Below are 14,928 nucleotides of genomic sequence, written 5' to 3' on the forward strand. Positions count from 1 at the left end.
TGATTAGCTTTTCCACAGAGACTAATCAGATGGCAAATACATTGCAAGTCATACATTTATAAAGTCATAAAAAGGTAAACCAAACCTTTATTCCAATATCTGTTTTCTCAGACTCTGGTTGGTTCCTAAAGCTGCTATTTCCTGTCCAAGAAACAATATAAAACGGTATTGACTACAGCTGTAAAATAATTATAAATATTATATTATGTTTAATACTGTTGTGGCAATTTTCTATTTCATTAAGGGTATGAGACAAAAATCTTGAAGATTTATTTTCTCATAAAAAAAGTTGAACAGTCATACAGTCATCCAAGTTACTGCAGAGTGCGACCAAGAGGAAAACACCTATATTTATGCCCAAATCAAATCAGGATGCTTCTATCTCATCCAATCAGAATGCATCCTCAAGATATGTGTCCATTTAAGGTGTCAAACTGCACCCCCCTAGATGTGTTTCTAAGTATTTCATGCAAATTATTTTCTAATATCTTGCACAGTTTTGTCAGACTTCCTAAAGACTTCAAGCTGGCATCAGTCATGCGAGTGCAGTCAGACATCTGGACCTCACTGAGTTTTAGAGTGCTTCGACTCAGAGCCTTCAAGCTGCTTTCTGTCATTCAGTTATTACCTGAAATTCAGAATGCAAAGTTTCTGTTTTACTAAGTCAGACTTTCTAGCATTGCCACATTATTTAAGCACATTAATACAAACCTTCTATTTTGATCTTGGTGAGGCTGATAACAATAGCAAAAGCATCATAAAAGTATAGTATTTCAGTTAATGTTGTGTACAGTATGAAGAACTGAGAAACATGTAAGAAGTTTGTACCTTGACAGGACTCTTATAGTTGCATTAGTAATATGACTGAAGGCCAGATTAAGATGAAGGAGAGAGTGACAGCCCTCTAAAATCAACTTCATATTTCATCCTGTCAGTGTGTTTACAAAGTACAAAGTGTTTACAGTGTTTCTTTTTTTTTAAGCAGCAAAACCTAAACACAGTGTGTTTGTATTCTATACTTACATTAACATTTGGGCATTCACTGATATAAAGTTCGTGAAAGTTTTTGCATTGACCTATTTAGGGGTGGAAAAACACACAGCAAGATCCTTATAATATCATTGATTAAATAGAAAATAAATGGCTTTCAAAGCTGATTAAAGCAAATTTACTGATGCGTCGAAGACTTCTGCATCAGTGTGCAACCACACAAGTTGACAGAGATCACACAAACACGATGCACACGCAGTATTCTCTCCACAGTCACATCTGTGAAAACACATCTTACAGCTTATACTGTCTATATAGCATAAGTGAGTTTTTACGTGATAGAATATATATATATATATATATATATATATATATAACATTGTATGTAGATAGATAGATAGATAGATAGATAGATAGATAGATAGATAGATAGATAGATAGATAGATAGATAGATAGATAGATAGATAGATGGATGGATGGATGGATGGAAATAATCTTTTAAGTACACAAATGATATTTGTAAATCACATTTTTATTTTTATTTATTAAATAAAAACAGAAGTGTAATTTGTAAAAAAAAAAAAAAAAAAAAAAATCGTTCATGAACGCAACACCCCGAGAAACGTTTTGGTCGTCCCCTGATGCAACATGCAGAGGAAACGGTCAAGTGACTAGTGTGTATCCTTGTGTATTGTGTGTTGAAGACATGTGTATTGCGAACAGTGTGTAATCCTTATTTATTGTGTCGGGCGAGGACCATGTGTTACTGTTAACATGTATCTATGAAATCTGCGCCTTTCGTAGAATGGGAGATGACAATGTCTTATCCAGCCTCGGCAGCTTAAAGGCTCTGTTTGGGATTGTAGCAGGAGCCGGAGCCTCATATGGCATTTATAAACTAGTCTTTGGTCGCACAGGAGTAACTATAGTGTGACTATTCAGCCTGGGTGCCTGATGGCCAAAGTGTCTGGATTTAAAGTTGTCAGTAAAAGTGATCATCTGAATCCTTCTGCGGATACTGAATCTAGTAAGTGACATTCAAATGGTTTTCAGGATGAAAGGTTGTTTTTCAACCCAACCAACCCTCAATTAATATTACAGTGATTAAACCGAGGCAGTGTGTCGACTTCATTTTGTTGTCCAAAGCTCTTAAGTAGATGTCTCCTTCATTCAAACCTTTCTTTTTGTGTGTGTGTGTGTGTTTTGTCTTCTAATAAGGTGATGTTCTCTCAAAATCTGCTGCCAGCCTGGAGCCCCGGCATCTGAGTATGCTTCTCTCTCTTCTGCAGAGCAGCCCAAACCCAGAAGAGAGGAGGAAAGTTCTGGTAACGTTAGGAAACGCTGCTGCCTTCACAGTAAACCAGGTCATCTGATTTTATGTCTTCTAGACATTATGTATTAGACTGTCTGTTTTAAATATGTTGCGATTTGCAGAAGAGTAAGCATATGAAGATTGTGCATCATATACAATATATTTTTCACTTTTCTTCATTAGGATCTTCTGCGTGAATTCGGAGGTCTTCACATTATAGCAGGCTTCCTCTCAGACCCTTCACCTGAGATCCAGGTTCAGACTCTAAACGCTCTGAACAACTTAAGCATGAATATCTGCAATCAAGAGCAGCTGAAGGTATTGTGTCATTTACTTTTTAGAGACGCACAATAAACTGTTATAGATTGTAGAGTGAATATAGTTTTTATTGTAGTTGAGTTTATTATTTTAGTACTAAACGGAAAAATTGAAATGTTGCCTTTGGAACTAGCTTAAAATAAGTTTGTTTATTTTGTTTTTATTTAAGTTAACATTTATATTATATTATATTATATATCTTTTTAATGGTTTTAGTTAATGTTAATACCCTGGTTTCAAATCAGTGTTGTTAATTCAAACTATTCTCAGTGATTAAAATAATGCTGAAATAAAATAACATGTAAATATTAGATAAAAAAAAATTATTAATAAAAAAAGCTTGCCTGCAAATTAGAGATGTTGCCTTTGCAGTTAATCGAAATCAATTAGTATAAGTTAAAGTACTAAAATTACTATAACTAAAATCGAAATAAAAATAAAGCTGTATAGAAATAAAATGACAAGCACATAACAAAATGACTAAAACTAAAATGAAAAGTGAAAATATAAAAAAGCTAAGATGTTAATACTATAGTAATGTATAAATAATAGTAAAATAACACCATTTTGAATGTGTGTTTTTCTTGGATTGGGTGTATGGTTACACATGTTTCTGTTGTTGCTGGTCAGATATATGTCCCGTCAGTGATGCAGATGATTGAGATGTCACCGGTGAACTCTGACCTTCAGCTGGCAGCGCTCAGATTGCTCACTAATCTGTCAGTCACTGATAATCACCAGCATCTGATGAAGAATTCCATCACCCTCCTCCTGTCTCTGCTCATAGTGAGCAATGACGTCCTACAGGTGACTCTGGAGTAACATAGTGAATGATATGTTACGCAATCAGATGCATTGAAGATTTAATCTGTTCCTGCAGATCCAAGTCCTGAAGGTCCTAGTAAATCTATCCTCCAATCCAGATCTGATGGATGATATTGTGCAAGCTCAGGTGAACAAGCATGTCCTTTATGGTTTCTCTGCTGTAATGCTTTCACTTTTTTGTTAGTGAGATCCAGTGCAGTTGGTTTCAGTGACTATTCTGTCATTATAGATTTACTATAAATAGATACATCTATAAATAATCGCCTTGGTTGCTAGGTGTCCTAGTTTTTCTCATTGCCTGCTGTTGAAGCTTATGTCTATTTAAAGACCACTCTGTGGCCATGATTTAGTAGGTTTAGATCTGCACAATTTGGGGAAAGGATATTATTGCATTTTGTTTCTAAAGGAAATGAATTTGCAATTAAAAAATTGTATGTTGAAATGGCAGAAAAATATTTTAAAAAAATTTGTTTTGTCGATATACAACTTTTTGGTCAAGTTGTAAAGCCTTTCATATTCTTAAGAAGTCTTAATTTCTTCATTTTCAAAGGGCTACATGATTGTGAAGGCAGTACCATTTCTGTGCTTGCTTGTAGGACTTAATTTGTCAACATGAAAATGTAATGTCAGCATGAAAATATTTTTATTATTATTTTATTAGATTTATTATTAAATAATGTATTAAACTAAAGTATTATTTAAATTGATACATTGTAATTTTTTGGGAAGAAATATATATTCATGCTGATGTACAAGTTGTGTCCTAATGTCTTAATTTTCAAAGTTAAACTATCGTTAAACTTTTATTTTGGCGGAAAACTGCAGCAAGCACATTACTCTGAAAAACACATATTTACTCAAATCGCAATCTTTGCTATATCATGATTTTAGCTTTATCTTGGTTCATAATTCAGCTATAATTTAGTTCTTCTCTTAGTTTTAAGAGCTTTTATATACTGGCACAAACTCCTCCGTTTACTTATAAATCTGTTCACAGGCTCCAGCCTCTTTGATTTTGTTGTTTGACGGCTGCACAAGCACATCAGTTCTTCTCCGCCTGTTGTTTTTTGTGGGGAACCTGCATGCGTGGAGACCCTCTGCTCAGGTGGCTGAAGCTCTGAGGAGGCGGCAGGACTCTCTGTACTGTGTTCTACTAGACCGCTCCTCTCAGCTGCACCATAAGCTGCCCCTGCTGCTGTCCCATCCAGATGAAGAGGTGAAGATGCAGGTGGCCAGACTCCTCACATAACCTCTTACAGAATATTTTTTACCAAATATGGCCATACTTCAATGTGTAGACACTTGTTTACCTACCTAAACGTTAGGGCTCTGCACTAACAACCTAGCTTTAATTGCTTAGTGGAGCAGTGTTGATATCTCCTGATAGCTGGTGGTCCACTTGGTAGGCCATTTTGTATCTTCTCAAAATGTTAGAAAATAGACAAGAAATCACTGCCTGTGGTGTTTTGAGCAATATTTCTTAATTATAATAGACATTTGTGAACACCACAGACCTCGTTTGAGAACCTTCGAGAACATCTCCACTGCCAAACGTAGATAAAGATTTTTTTTTCTGACCACGCTAAGTGCTTTGGAATTCCAGACTAGTGGTGGGAAAGGACTCTTTTTAACATCTCTGCATGTGTTTAGAAATCTTAATGCCTTGGAAAAACAAAGTGTTACTTCAGTGCTGCATAATGCAGGTGAATTTTCCCATTAAACAAAAGTTATTCAGGTTATGCTTATGTAGTAATGACCCAGGAACCTTCTGTTTACAGAATGTGTGCATTTATTGTACTGTGACTTTTCTGATGCTTGATGATGATATTGACATGGGATGCATTATTTAATAAATATTGTTTCATGTTAAAAGTCAGTTATACAACAGTGTTTACTTCACAGTTCAATATTTGCTATGATTTCATTTTGGAATGCTTTTTGGCTTTTATGTCAGCTTTGTGAAAGTACTTTATAATTAATATTTACATTTTAATAACCTTTGTTTATTGAACTTGTGCACGTGAAGACAAACTTTGCAGCTTCAAACGTTTATACAGTATCAGAACTACATTTCCCTTTAGATTTAGCGATTCGCACGTGGTTGCCATGTCCGCTTATTGTAAGCGACTCAATGCTGCGTTTTTTACGTTTATTTGACGTAAAATAGCATAAAGTATGACGGATTCAGGTCGTAAAAGAGGGTTCAGAAAATCTCTAGAAACGGTAGTGCCTTATTTGACCTGTTTTGGTGGGGAGATATTAGCATATTTTGGGTTTGTTATGTCAGACCTGTTCGCATAATTTGTTTTAGCGAGATCTGGCAACACGGCCGCTCGGCGTCAGTACGCTTGGATCACATGAGGCTGGTTACTGAAGAACTGTCTGTCATTCGCAACTGCGTGGAATGACAGAGAAGAGAAGGTGCTGAAATGACAACGAATGAAGAGACGCGAAGAAGAAAGCTCGACACAGACAAACAAGGTAAACGATAATACGAAAGTTTTGTGAAAACTGAAGGACTAATAAGAATCCAGTGACTGTATTGCACATTGCACTGTATTGTCTACAGTGCGATGCGTTATTTTATTACAGCAGACAGTTACACCTTAGTCCATTTACTTCTGACTTTTGATATGCAACCATGGTTGCCAACTTCAGAAAAGGAAAATAATGGACAATCGTGGTTTACATAGAAAAATAAGAGACACACAGGCTTTTTAATGGAGTCTCTTTTGCTCATCAAGGCTGCATTTATTTGATTAAAAAACAGGTGTGTTTATATATTATATATTTATATAAAAATATTGTGAATATTATTGCAATTTCTAATATTGGTTTCATATCTTATTATACTTTAAAATATAATTTGTTTCTGTGACGCAGCACTGAATTTTCAGCATCATAACGCTAGTTTTCATCGTCACATGATCCTTCAGAGATTCTAATATGCTGATTTATTATTATTATTAAGTGTTGAAACTGTTTGTCATATTTTTTGGAACCTGTGTTCCATAAATACAATTTTAGTTAAAAAGAACTGAATTTATTCAAAATAGAAATCTTTTCTAACAATTTCACCTTTTATCCATTTAAAATCTTAAGCCTTGCTGACTAAAAGTAGTGTACTTGCTGAATAAAAGAAATGTTCTTACCCCAAATTATTGAAAATTATTCTTTTTTAACTTTTTATCAAAGAATCCTGAAAAAAATATCACAGGTGTGTCTGTGTGTGTATATATATATATATATATATATATATATATATATATATATATATATATATATATATATATATACACACATGTGAAGCTAAGCTGAATTTTCAGCTTCATTACTCATTATTAATTCATTATTAGTGTTCCTGTAGCTCAAGTGATAGAGCATTGCATTTGCAAGCGCAAGTTTGGGAGTTCGAATCCTAGGGAACACATGTTGGGAGAAAATTGGTAGCCTGAATGCAATGTAAGTCGCTTTGGATAAAAGTGTCTGCTAAATGCATTAATTTAATTTTAATTTAATTTAATTACTCCAGTCTTCAGTGTCACATGATCCTTCTGAAATCATTCTAATATACTGATTTATTATTATTGCTGGAAACCGTTATGCTGCTCAATATTTTTTGGGACCTGTGATATTTTATATATATGGAACGCTTCTTTGATGCCTAAAATATGGAACGGTTGGCGACCCTATATGCAACACTGGATGGATGTAACATGTTCATTAATTCACGTGACATGAATAATGCTTGACTGTCCATTGTATTTCACATTAATGGATTCTTACAACTTTTGTTGTGATTTATCCTAGACATAAATTAATCAAAGTCTCTCTGAAAATGATTTCTTTTAATGCATTTGCAGCCAGACAGGTTTCTGTTGTGAAATCTGAAACCTTGAGACCGCATCAGTCCACACTTCCCCAATTACTATACAACTGTTTCCTGTCTGCAGATTTCAGCTAGATCTGAGTTAAAACGTCTTGATGTTGACACCCACAATGCATTTAAATTATGTGTGAGCAGTTATTGAAAATACTGTACTTTTCATATGTGATATTTGTCACACATTTTTTTTATATAATTGCATTAAATAAAATATAAAAACAAGTGGAATTTATTTAAAAGAAATAAAGCACAAACACTTTTTAAAGAAAAATATTTCACACACACACAAAAAAATAAAGTTGAGGTTTTAAATTTATAAAGCCTAGTGTTTAAGATGTATGTAATTACATATAAAATGTCCACTTGTTTGGATGACAGTTTTAATTTATATTTAAACTATGTTCATTATTATGTTTTAGGTGCAATTAAAACTTTTGGGTTTTAAAGGTAAATTAACGTTTAGCCTACGTTTTTAACAATTAACAGGTTTATGCTGCCAGTTCTACTGAATTTGAACGAATACATTTTGAAAATATTATTATTTAAATAAAACAGATGCAAATAGGTGCAAATGCTTAATAATAAACCATGCTATGATTTGGTCTCATTTCTCAGATTCTCCAGAGGACCATGTTGGAGGTCAGCAGCCTGGCTCCTGCTGTGACAGGGTTTGTGTAGCTAATGTTCACTCAGAAGCCAACGATGCTAACACTCACTACTGTTTGTTGCAAACAAGCGACTCCTGCACACCGAAACACCCACAGAGAAGTGAGACCCCATACACACTTTGCAAAAGAGCAAGGGTGCTTTTTGCTTTATAACAGGATGCTACTTCCCCTTTTTTGTCCTTCTTTCCAACTTCTTTACAGCATGCAGCTTTGCTGATGAAATACGGGATGAAAACCCGTGCAAGACCACCATAAGTGCTGAAAATGAAGTTGAGGCACAAAAACTCGCGAATAATTATAAGGTAAATGTGCACTGAGCACATAAGTCCAGTTTCATTTTGTGCATTTTTGATGCCGATGTCATTCTGTTCTCTTCATGTAAGTTTGGATTCAGGAAGTGGAAGAGTCATGTGACAGAGCGTCCCTTTGAAAACAGGTCGAACATTGTGAAGGAGCTTTACTCTGAGCTGAATGTTATTAAACCCTACTCAGGTTAGACCAAGCTCTTCTCATTTCCTTCTGTAGTACATGTATAATAACCTGGAAAATGTCTGTACTGTACATCCCTACTCATTTTTTATTATTACTGTTATTTCAAAGTATGGAAAATAAAGCAATTAAACTATGAAATAACATAAATGGAAGTATTATAGTTAATAAAATGTTTGTTTTTTTACTATGAATTATTAAATATTAACAATGTGTAATTTGTTTTTGTGCATTTATTATTTACACATTTATTATTATCAATTTAATAGTTTTTTTTTTATTTAAGAATAAATATAGATACTATTGTACTGCATTATTTTTATTATGTTTTATTGTACAAAAAAGTGGCATTACATTCCACACAATTTGTTCCCCTTCACTGTAATAAGATCAGTCTCTTTTATTCTCGGGTTTCAGTGGGTTCATTGTTCACTTGTGGGAATGTTCTCTACGTGTTTCTGTTTGGCTGGTGGATCTCTCTGGTTTATCTTTTCGTTGGACTCCTAATGTTCCTCACAGTTTTTGGCATCCCCTATGGTAAGAATTTATCTAAATAAGTATTGATACATTTGAGTGTCTCTCTCTGGATCACAAAAATGTCACTTTTTTGTTTTAGCTAAACTTTGCTGGAAGTTGTCCTGCTATTTTCTGTGGCCATTTGGAAAATCTATCGAAAAGGTTGTGTTTCTTTTTCTATCCGAATGCAGTTTGTGCTACTTTTGATCTTTGCTCTACACACGCAATGTCTCTTTGAGCTGTTTTTAATTTCCCTTCTCTGTGTAAATCAGACGAATATTGCTTTCATCACATGCCTGTTCATGGATGGTTTGGAAATGTTGCTGTTTTCAGGCCAGTGTCTCTGGGGCAGCGTACAGTGTGAAGATACTCCAGGATAATTCCACTCTGGAGGCAGAGGAGGAGGGAAAGCCTTCCTCTCCTCTCCTGCTGCCCACACCTGTGGGAGAAACCATTGAAGAGCCCACAGAGAGTCCACAGAATGACCACTACTGGGTGATTTTACCTTGAATTAGTGTTGCACTGTCCTTAATTGAGAATATTACCTCCTGGTACACTATGACTAGCATTTTTGTCTTCTTCCTGTACGTTTTTTGTGCTCAAACAATTAAACCATTTGATTTCAGAGGCATGTGAGCACATATATATGGCTGTTGGTGGGCTACCCTCTCCTGGCCATAACACACTCTGTATTGTGCCTGATCTCCTGGCTGCTGGTTTTCACCATCCCTGTGGCCAAGATGAGCTATAAGACCCTACATACCATCCTGCTCATACCCCCCGAACACGTTCACATCAGCCAAGCCACAGAGGTGAGAGCTCTGTACTGTGATTAGAAAAGGCCATCTGTGAATTAATATCAATTATGACCATGTACGATATTTGCAAAATTCACACCATTTAATGTTGGTATTTTAGGCTCAGGAGCATGAAGGCCAAGTCATTTTATGCTGCTACCATGCAGTGAACCTCTACTACTATAAATACACTGTGGATGGGATCAATGTTTTTGCTGTCAGTATCCTCAACATCAAATTACAAACACAGAAGTTTAAACTTGTAAAGTTCTGATAGTTCTGATATTCAGAAATATGTTGTCAGTTTATGTTTTATACTACTTTATACACCAACATTCAAAAGTTTGTGGTCTGTAAGATTTTCTAATGTTTTTGAAAGAAGTCTCTTAGGCTTACCAAAGCTGCATATATTTGATAAAAATACACCAACAATACTAAAACTGTGAAATTATAACAAATTAAAATAATTGTCTATTGTAATGTATTACAAAATCTCATTTGATTCTGAAGAAAAGAAAAAATGATTTATTTTCAGCATCATCACTCCGGTCTTCAGTGTCACATGATCGTTCAGAAATCATTAAAATATGCTTCTAAAAAAGCATTTCTTATTATTATCTTTTTTGAAAACAATTTTTTTGTGGGGAACACTTCAAGATTGTTTGATGAATAGAAAGTTCAAAAGAGCAGCAGTCATTTGAAATAAAATCATTATAAGTGTCTTTAAGGTCACTTTTGATCATTTTTTATGTATCCTTGCTAAATAAAAGTATTTATTTATTAAGCAATTACTGAGTAATTTCTTAAAGCTTTCAAACCCCAGACTTTTGAATGTGTACATTGTTGATTTTAGTATTTTAATCAAGTTAGATTATTTTAATCTTTTTTTAATAAACTTATTTTTTAACTTTTTAGTAAAAAATCCTATTATCACAAGCGGTCTTTTGTACTTACACATGATTAAGTGCCAAATGTAAAAAAAAGAAGAAAAAAATTATTTTTGACATGTGATTGGTTTAAATGCTGGTTTTAGTTTTTTTTGGCATTTTCCTTACATGGAGTTACTACAGATCTCTTACTATTAGTTATAATATCAATAGTGATTGGGTACGTGGACAAATCAAACGAGTTTGTCAGCTCTGAAGTCAAATTTGCCACAGCAGTCATCTCTATTATTCCACTCTCATATTACATCGGCATGGGCATTGCAAGGTGAGCAGTTACACCAGAAAAACAACTAAACTTCACAAATGCCTTTGACATCAACAATATTATCATCTCTATTCTCAGTATTTCTGCTCAGAGTAACTTTGCCGTCGGGGCTGTGGTGAATGCTACGTTCGGCTCCATCACAGAGTTGACCTTTTACATCACAGCGTTGGTCAGAGGTCATCACCAGGGGAATAAGTGCCTGCAGGAGATAGTGAAGGCGGCTCTTACCGGAACCCTGCTGGGCTGCATCCTCTTCATACCAGTATGTGATCCGTTACCCAACTGAGGCTCTTAAATCTGCAAAGTGTGCAATGCATGACCGTTATATTTGTGTGTGTCTCTCTCAGGGGATCTGTATGATAATCGGAGGGCTCAAGCACAGGGAGCAGAGGTTCAATAGTCGCTCGGCAGGGGTCAGCTCTTCTCTGCTCTTCATATCAATAGGGGGTAAGATGTCATGTGCTATGAGATGGCGAAAATGTGCTTGTTATTGCACTTCTCTCCTGCTGTAGTAATCAAAGACAATGTGAAATACACTGAAATACACTGTAAACACATTTACCTTCCACGGTGTGACATCATTTTTTAATCAAACTCATTATTATGTAGGAAGTAATATAGGGTGGGAACTGATTTTATATAGAGAAGAATAGAATGGAATCAGTTTTAAACGTGAAGTGTGTAATTTGTAGTTTTCAAGCAGGTTTTGTTGGCAAACATTGGTTGGAAAAATTCACAAAATTATCTAAATATTAAAGTGGCATATAAGGAAGCAAAAAGAAAAACATGCATTTATTAATTTATTTAACATTAAATTAGATCATTTACACAATTATATTCATTTATTTATCCATGAAAATTAACTTTTATTGGGAAGCTAAATAGTCAATTTTGTTTACACATTAAAAAAAATTGTGAATTGAAAAAAAAGAAAAATACATTATTTTATGAAACAGATTACCAGATTAATCATCATTATTTATTTTCTATAGAATTAAAATAGTATTCAAAATGAATGGATTTACAATTTATAATTCACAAATCAGCAGATTTATTAATAAGCTAATTAATGTTCACAAATGTTTTGTGAAAATACATTATTTTATGAATCAGATTACCAGATTCCTGATTCCTTTCTTTCATCACTGTCAATCATTATTATTTATTTTCTATGAAGCTAAAATAGTATCAAAATTAATGTTTACAAAACACAATTCACAAATGAGTAAGCTAAGCTTATACATTTGAAAACATAACCTAATTCTTATTTATAAAATATGATTTGCAAGTAAAAACAAAAGATTTATCAATTCAGTTATGCATTTGGAATTTTGCATTTTGTGAAAATTAACTAGGTTATGAGTTTTTTTATTTATTTTGTGAATCATTTTTCGTAAACAAATACATTTTGAGACTGTTTTTAATCTCCATCCTTTTCCCCTGTGGTGTCTGTAGGAGTGTTTGCCCCTACGCTCTTCTCCAAAGCCTATGGGAATCTAGTGTGTGAGAACTGTACCAACTCTACAGGGACCAACAGCAGCGGATCTTTCATGTGTAAAAACTGCCACTACGACCTGGTGAGATTACAATCATGAAATCATGAAGCACGAAAGAGAAACATCAAGCCATTTGGTGCACCATTCTATAGTCATCCTTTCTTTCTGGTTCACTAGAGTGAAAACAACTACAGCCTGTTTCACAGTCACATCGAGTAAGTTCATAGTATTTTGTATACGCAGTACTCAGTTCTTGACTGTCTTTAGATGCTTATTACTAAAAATAGTAAATATAATAATTCATCATTTGAATGTGTTTAGTATTAATAAAATATTATTCATATATTTTTGTTGCGACTGTTGATGTGTTTTTATTTTTTGAAGGCCTCTAGTGTACACCATTTCCATTCTACTGCCCGTATCTTATATCATCGGTCTCATCTTTACTCTTAAAACACATTCCCACATCTACGACATTCAAGTTGGTGATGGAACGGGTGAGTCTGTTAAATTAACTAATTACTAAGCTTTGAACAGACACCTGCTCATCACAATAATAATGCCTTTTTCCATGTCTTTCAGCCCAAAGGTGTCTGTTAGGATTATAATAAGATTCATATAAGAATAATGTATGTCAGTGTGAGGTCTCCAATTGTGTGTGTGTGTGCGTGCAGGTCACCTCGGAGCGTCAGTGCACTGGTCCCGATGGAGAGCTTTGCTTATACTCATCATTGCCACAGTGCTGATGTCTGCATGTGCCGACCTGACCACCGAACACATCCAGCCCATTCTAAGCCACTCATCTATATCTCAGGTTGATAATGCAGTAATGCATCATGCAGATCAATACTAATGCATTTCTGTATGTTTAATCTGACCCTACTCTTCATCTCAGTATTTCATCGGTGTGACTGTTTTGGCCATGGTCCCTGAAATCCCAGAAATTGTCAATGGAGTGCAGTTTGCTCTTCAGAATACAATCAGTTTGAGGTTGGTCTGTTCTGTAACACTTTCAGGCATCAGGAAATAGCAATGGACAAGATTTTTTGTCTCATTAATACAACCCTGAGTTTATTTCATCCCGTGTTTTCTACTAAAAATACATGTTTTTACATGTCCTTTTTACAGTTTCGAGGTTGGAAGCTGCATTGCAGTGCAGGTGTGCATGATTCAGATCCCCATCCTGGTTTTATTCAACATCTTCTATGTGAGTGGTTTTGGATAATGCTGTTTTAATCCAGACATTGATGCTATAGATACTCAGTGACAGATATCAGTATGTTTTCCTTACAATCTTTCTGTGACAGGATGTTGGTTTCGTACTCATCTTCAGCGACCTCCACCTGTGGGCCAGCATCTTCAGTGTCCTCGTTGTGAATTATATTTTTATGGATGGAAAGTCTGATTACTTTCAAGGTAAAAGCTGAATATTATCTAAACCAGGGGTTAGTAACTTTTTTGGCAGTTTATGTCAAAAAGTTGTAGAAAGTCTGTACATAATTAGTAGCACAATCCTGCATTTGTACTTCATTGCCTTTTCTTGGTTCATCAGATCTGAGTGAAGTGTTTTGTGTGTGTTTGTGTGAACAGGCACTGCTCTGGTGGTGGTGTATCTCATCCTGCTGGCCCTGTACTATTTTGCTCCGTCTCCTTCTGGTTGCTAAAAGACATTTCAGCTCAATGAATTCAGTGTGTGAATTACGTCATAAAACATTGTTTACTGTTTCAGATTAATCTTAGACTTACTTTAGACAGTAATAGATAAGACTATTACTATTCAAAACATTTTATCATTTGGTACATCAATAACAACTCTGTTCGACAAGAAGAGGACCTGATTTGGCACTTAATCATGTGTAAGTACAAAAGACCGCTTGTGATAATAGAAGGATTTATTATTTTACTAAAAACAAAAAAGACGCACAATGTATTTTGGATTGTACAGAATTAATAGATAAGTTATTTTATTATGAGACATATCAAGTATTTTGCAAAAAGAGTCCAGTTTTCAAGTGATTCTTGATGTGTTGGTACAGGTTCATCAATACTTTAGCTTTATTTATGTGAAATCATGCAAATGAAGTCTTAATATAGATGTTGTTATTTGAAGTGAACCGTTTCTTATACTGACCTGTTTGTGTTTCTGAATGTCTATGACTTTGTGACTAAACAGCTGTCTGAAAAGTCTTTATGAGATATACATATTTTAATAGATATTAAGTATTTTCAAAATTTTTCTGAATAAATAAATATATGCATATTTATTTATTTATTAAATTTGGGATGAATCTCTAAACCGCTGTGGGCAAAACTTACAATAAAAAATGATTTTATTTTTCATCGCTGCATCACATTTTAAAAATCCTGTCTCACATTTTATGAGTACTAATCATTTAATAATCATATTTTGTTGCATAA

The 14,928-nt window shown here is 34.5% G+C and overlaps 2 protein-coding genes across 2 annotated transcripts; both read left to right on the forward strand.

The window, feature by feature from the left end:
- Window positions 1-1,646: 1,646 nt before the first annotated feature.
- Window positions 1,647-5,318, forward strand: LOC132133132 (armadillo repeat-containing protein 10-like). The gene is given in 7 exon segments (XM_059545864.1): window positions 1,647-1,905; window positions 1,908-2,018; window positions 2,210-2,355; window positions 2,487-2,621; window positions 3,252-3,428; window positions 3,502-3,573; window positions 4,444-5,318. Coding segments are annotated over 7 exon segments (1,002 nt in total). The 5' UTR covers window positions 1,647-1,796; the 3' UTR covers window positions 4,696-5,318.
- Window positions 5,319-5,599: 281 nt separating this feature from the next.
- cax2 (cation/H+ exchanger protein 2) lies at window positions 5,600-14,768 on the forward strand. Its single transcript, XM_059545863.1, has 20 exons — window positions 5,600-5,927; window positions 7,948-8,100; window positions 8,202-8,302; window positions 8,384-8,492; window positions 8,907-9,026; window positions 9,106-9,167; window positions 9,339-9,500; window positions 9,632-9,817; window positions 9,924-10,023; window positions 10,873-11,014; window positions 11,093-11,276; window positions 11,362-11,461; window positions 12,470-12,591; window positions 12,688-12,725; window positions 12,895-13,007; window positions 13,185-13,324; window positions 13,406-13,500; window positions 13,639-13,717; window positions 13,818-13,926; window positions 14,101-14,768. The coding sequence occupies exons 1-20, from the start codon at window positions 5,876-5,878 to the stop codon at window positions 14,172-14,174; spliced, it is 2,241 nt and encodes a 746-aa protein (XP_059401846.1). The 5' UTR covers window positions 5,600-5,875; the 3' UTR covers window positions 14,175-14,768.
- The last annotated feature ends 160 nt before the right edge of the window (window positions 14,769-14,928 follow it).

Source organism: Carassius carassius, chromosome 50 (assembly GCF_963082965.1).
Source record: "Carassius carassius chromosome 50, fCarCar2.1, whole genome shotgun sequence".
Lineage (NCBI taxonomy): Eukaryota > Metazoa > Chordata > Actinopteri > Cypriniformes > Cyprinidae > Carassius > Carassius carassius.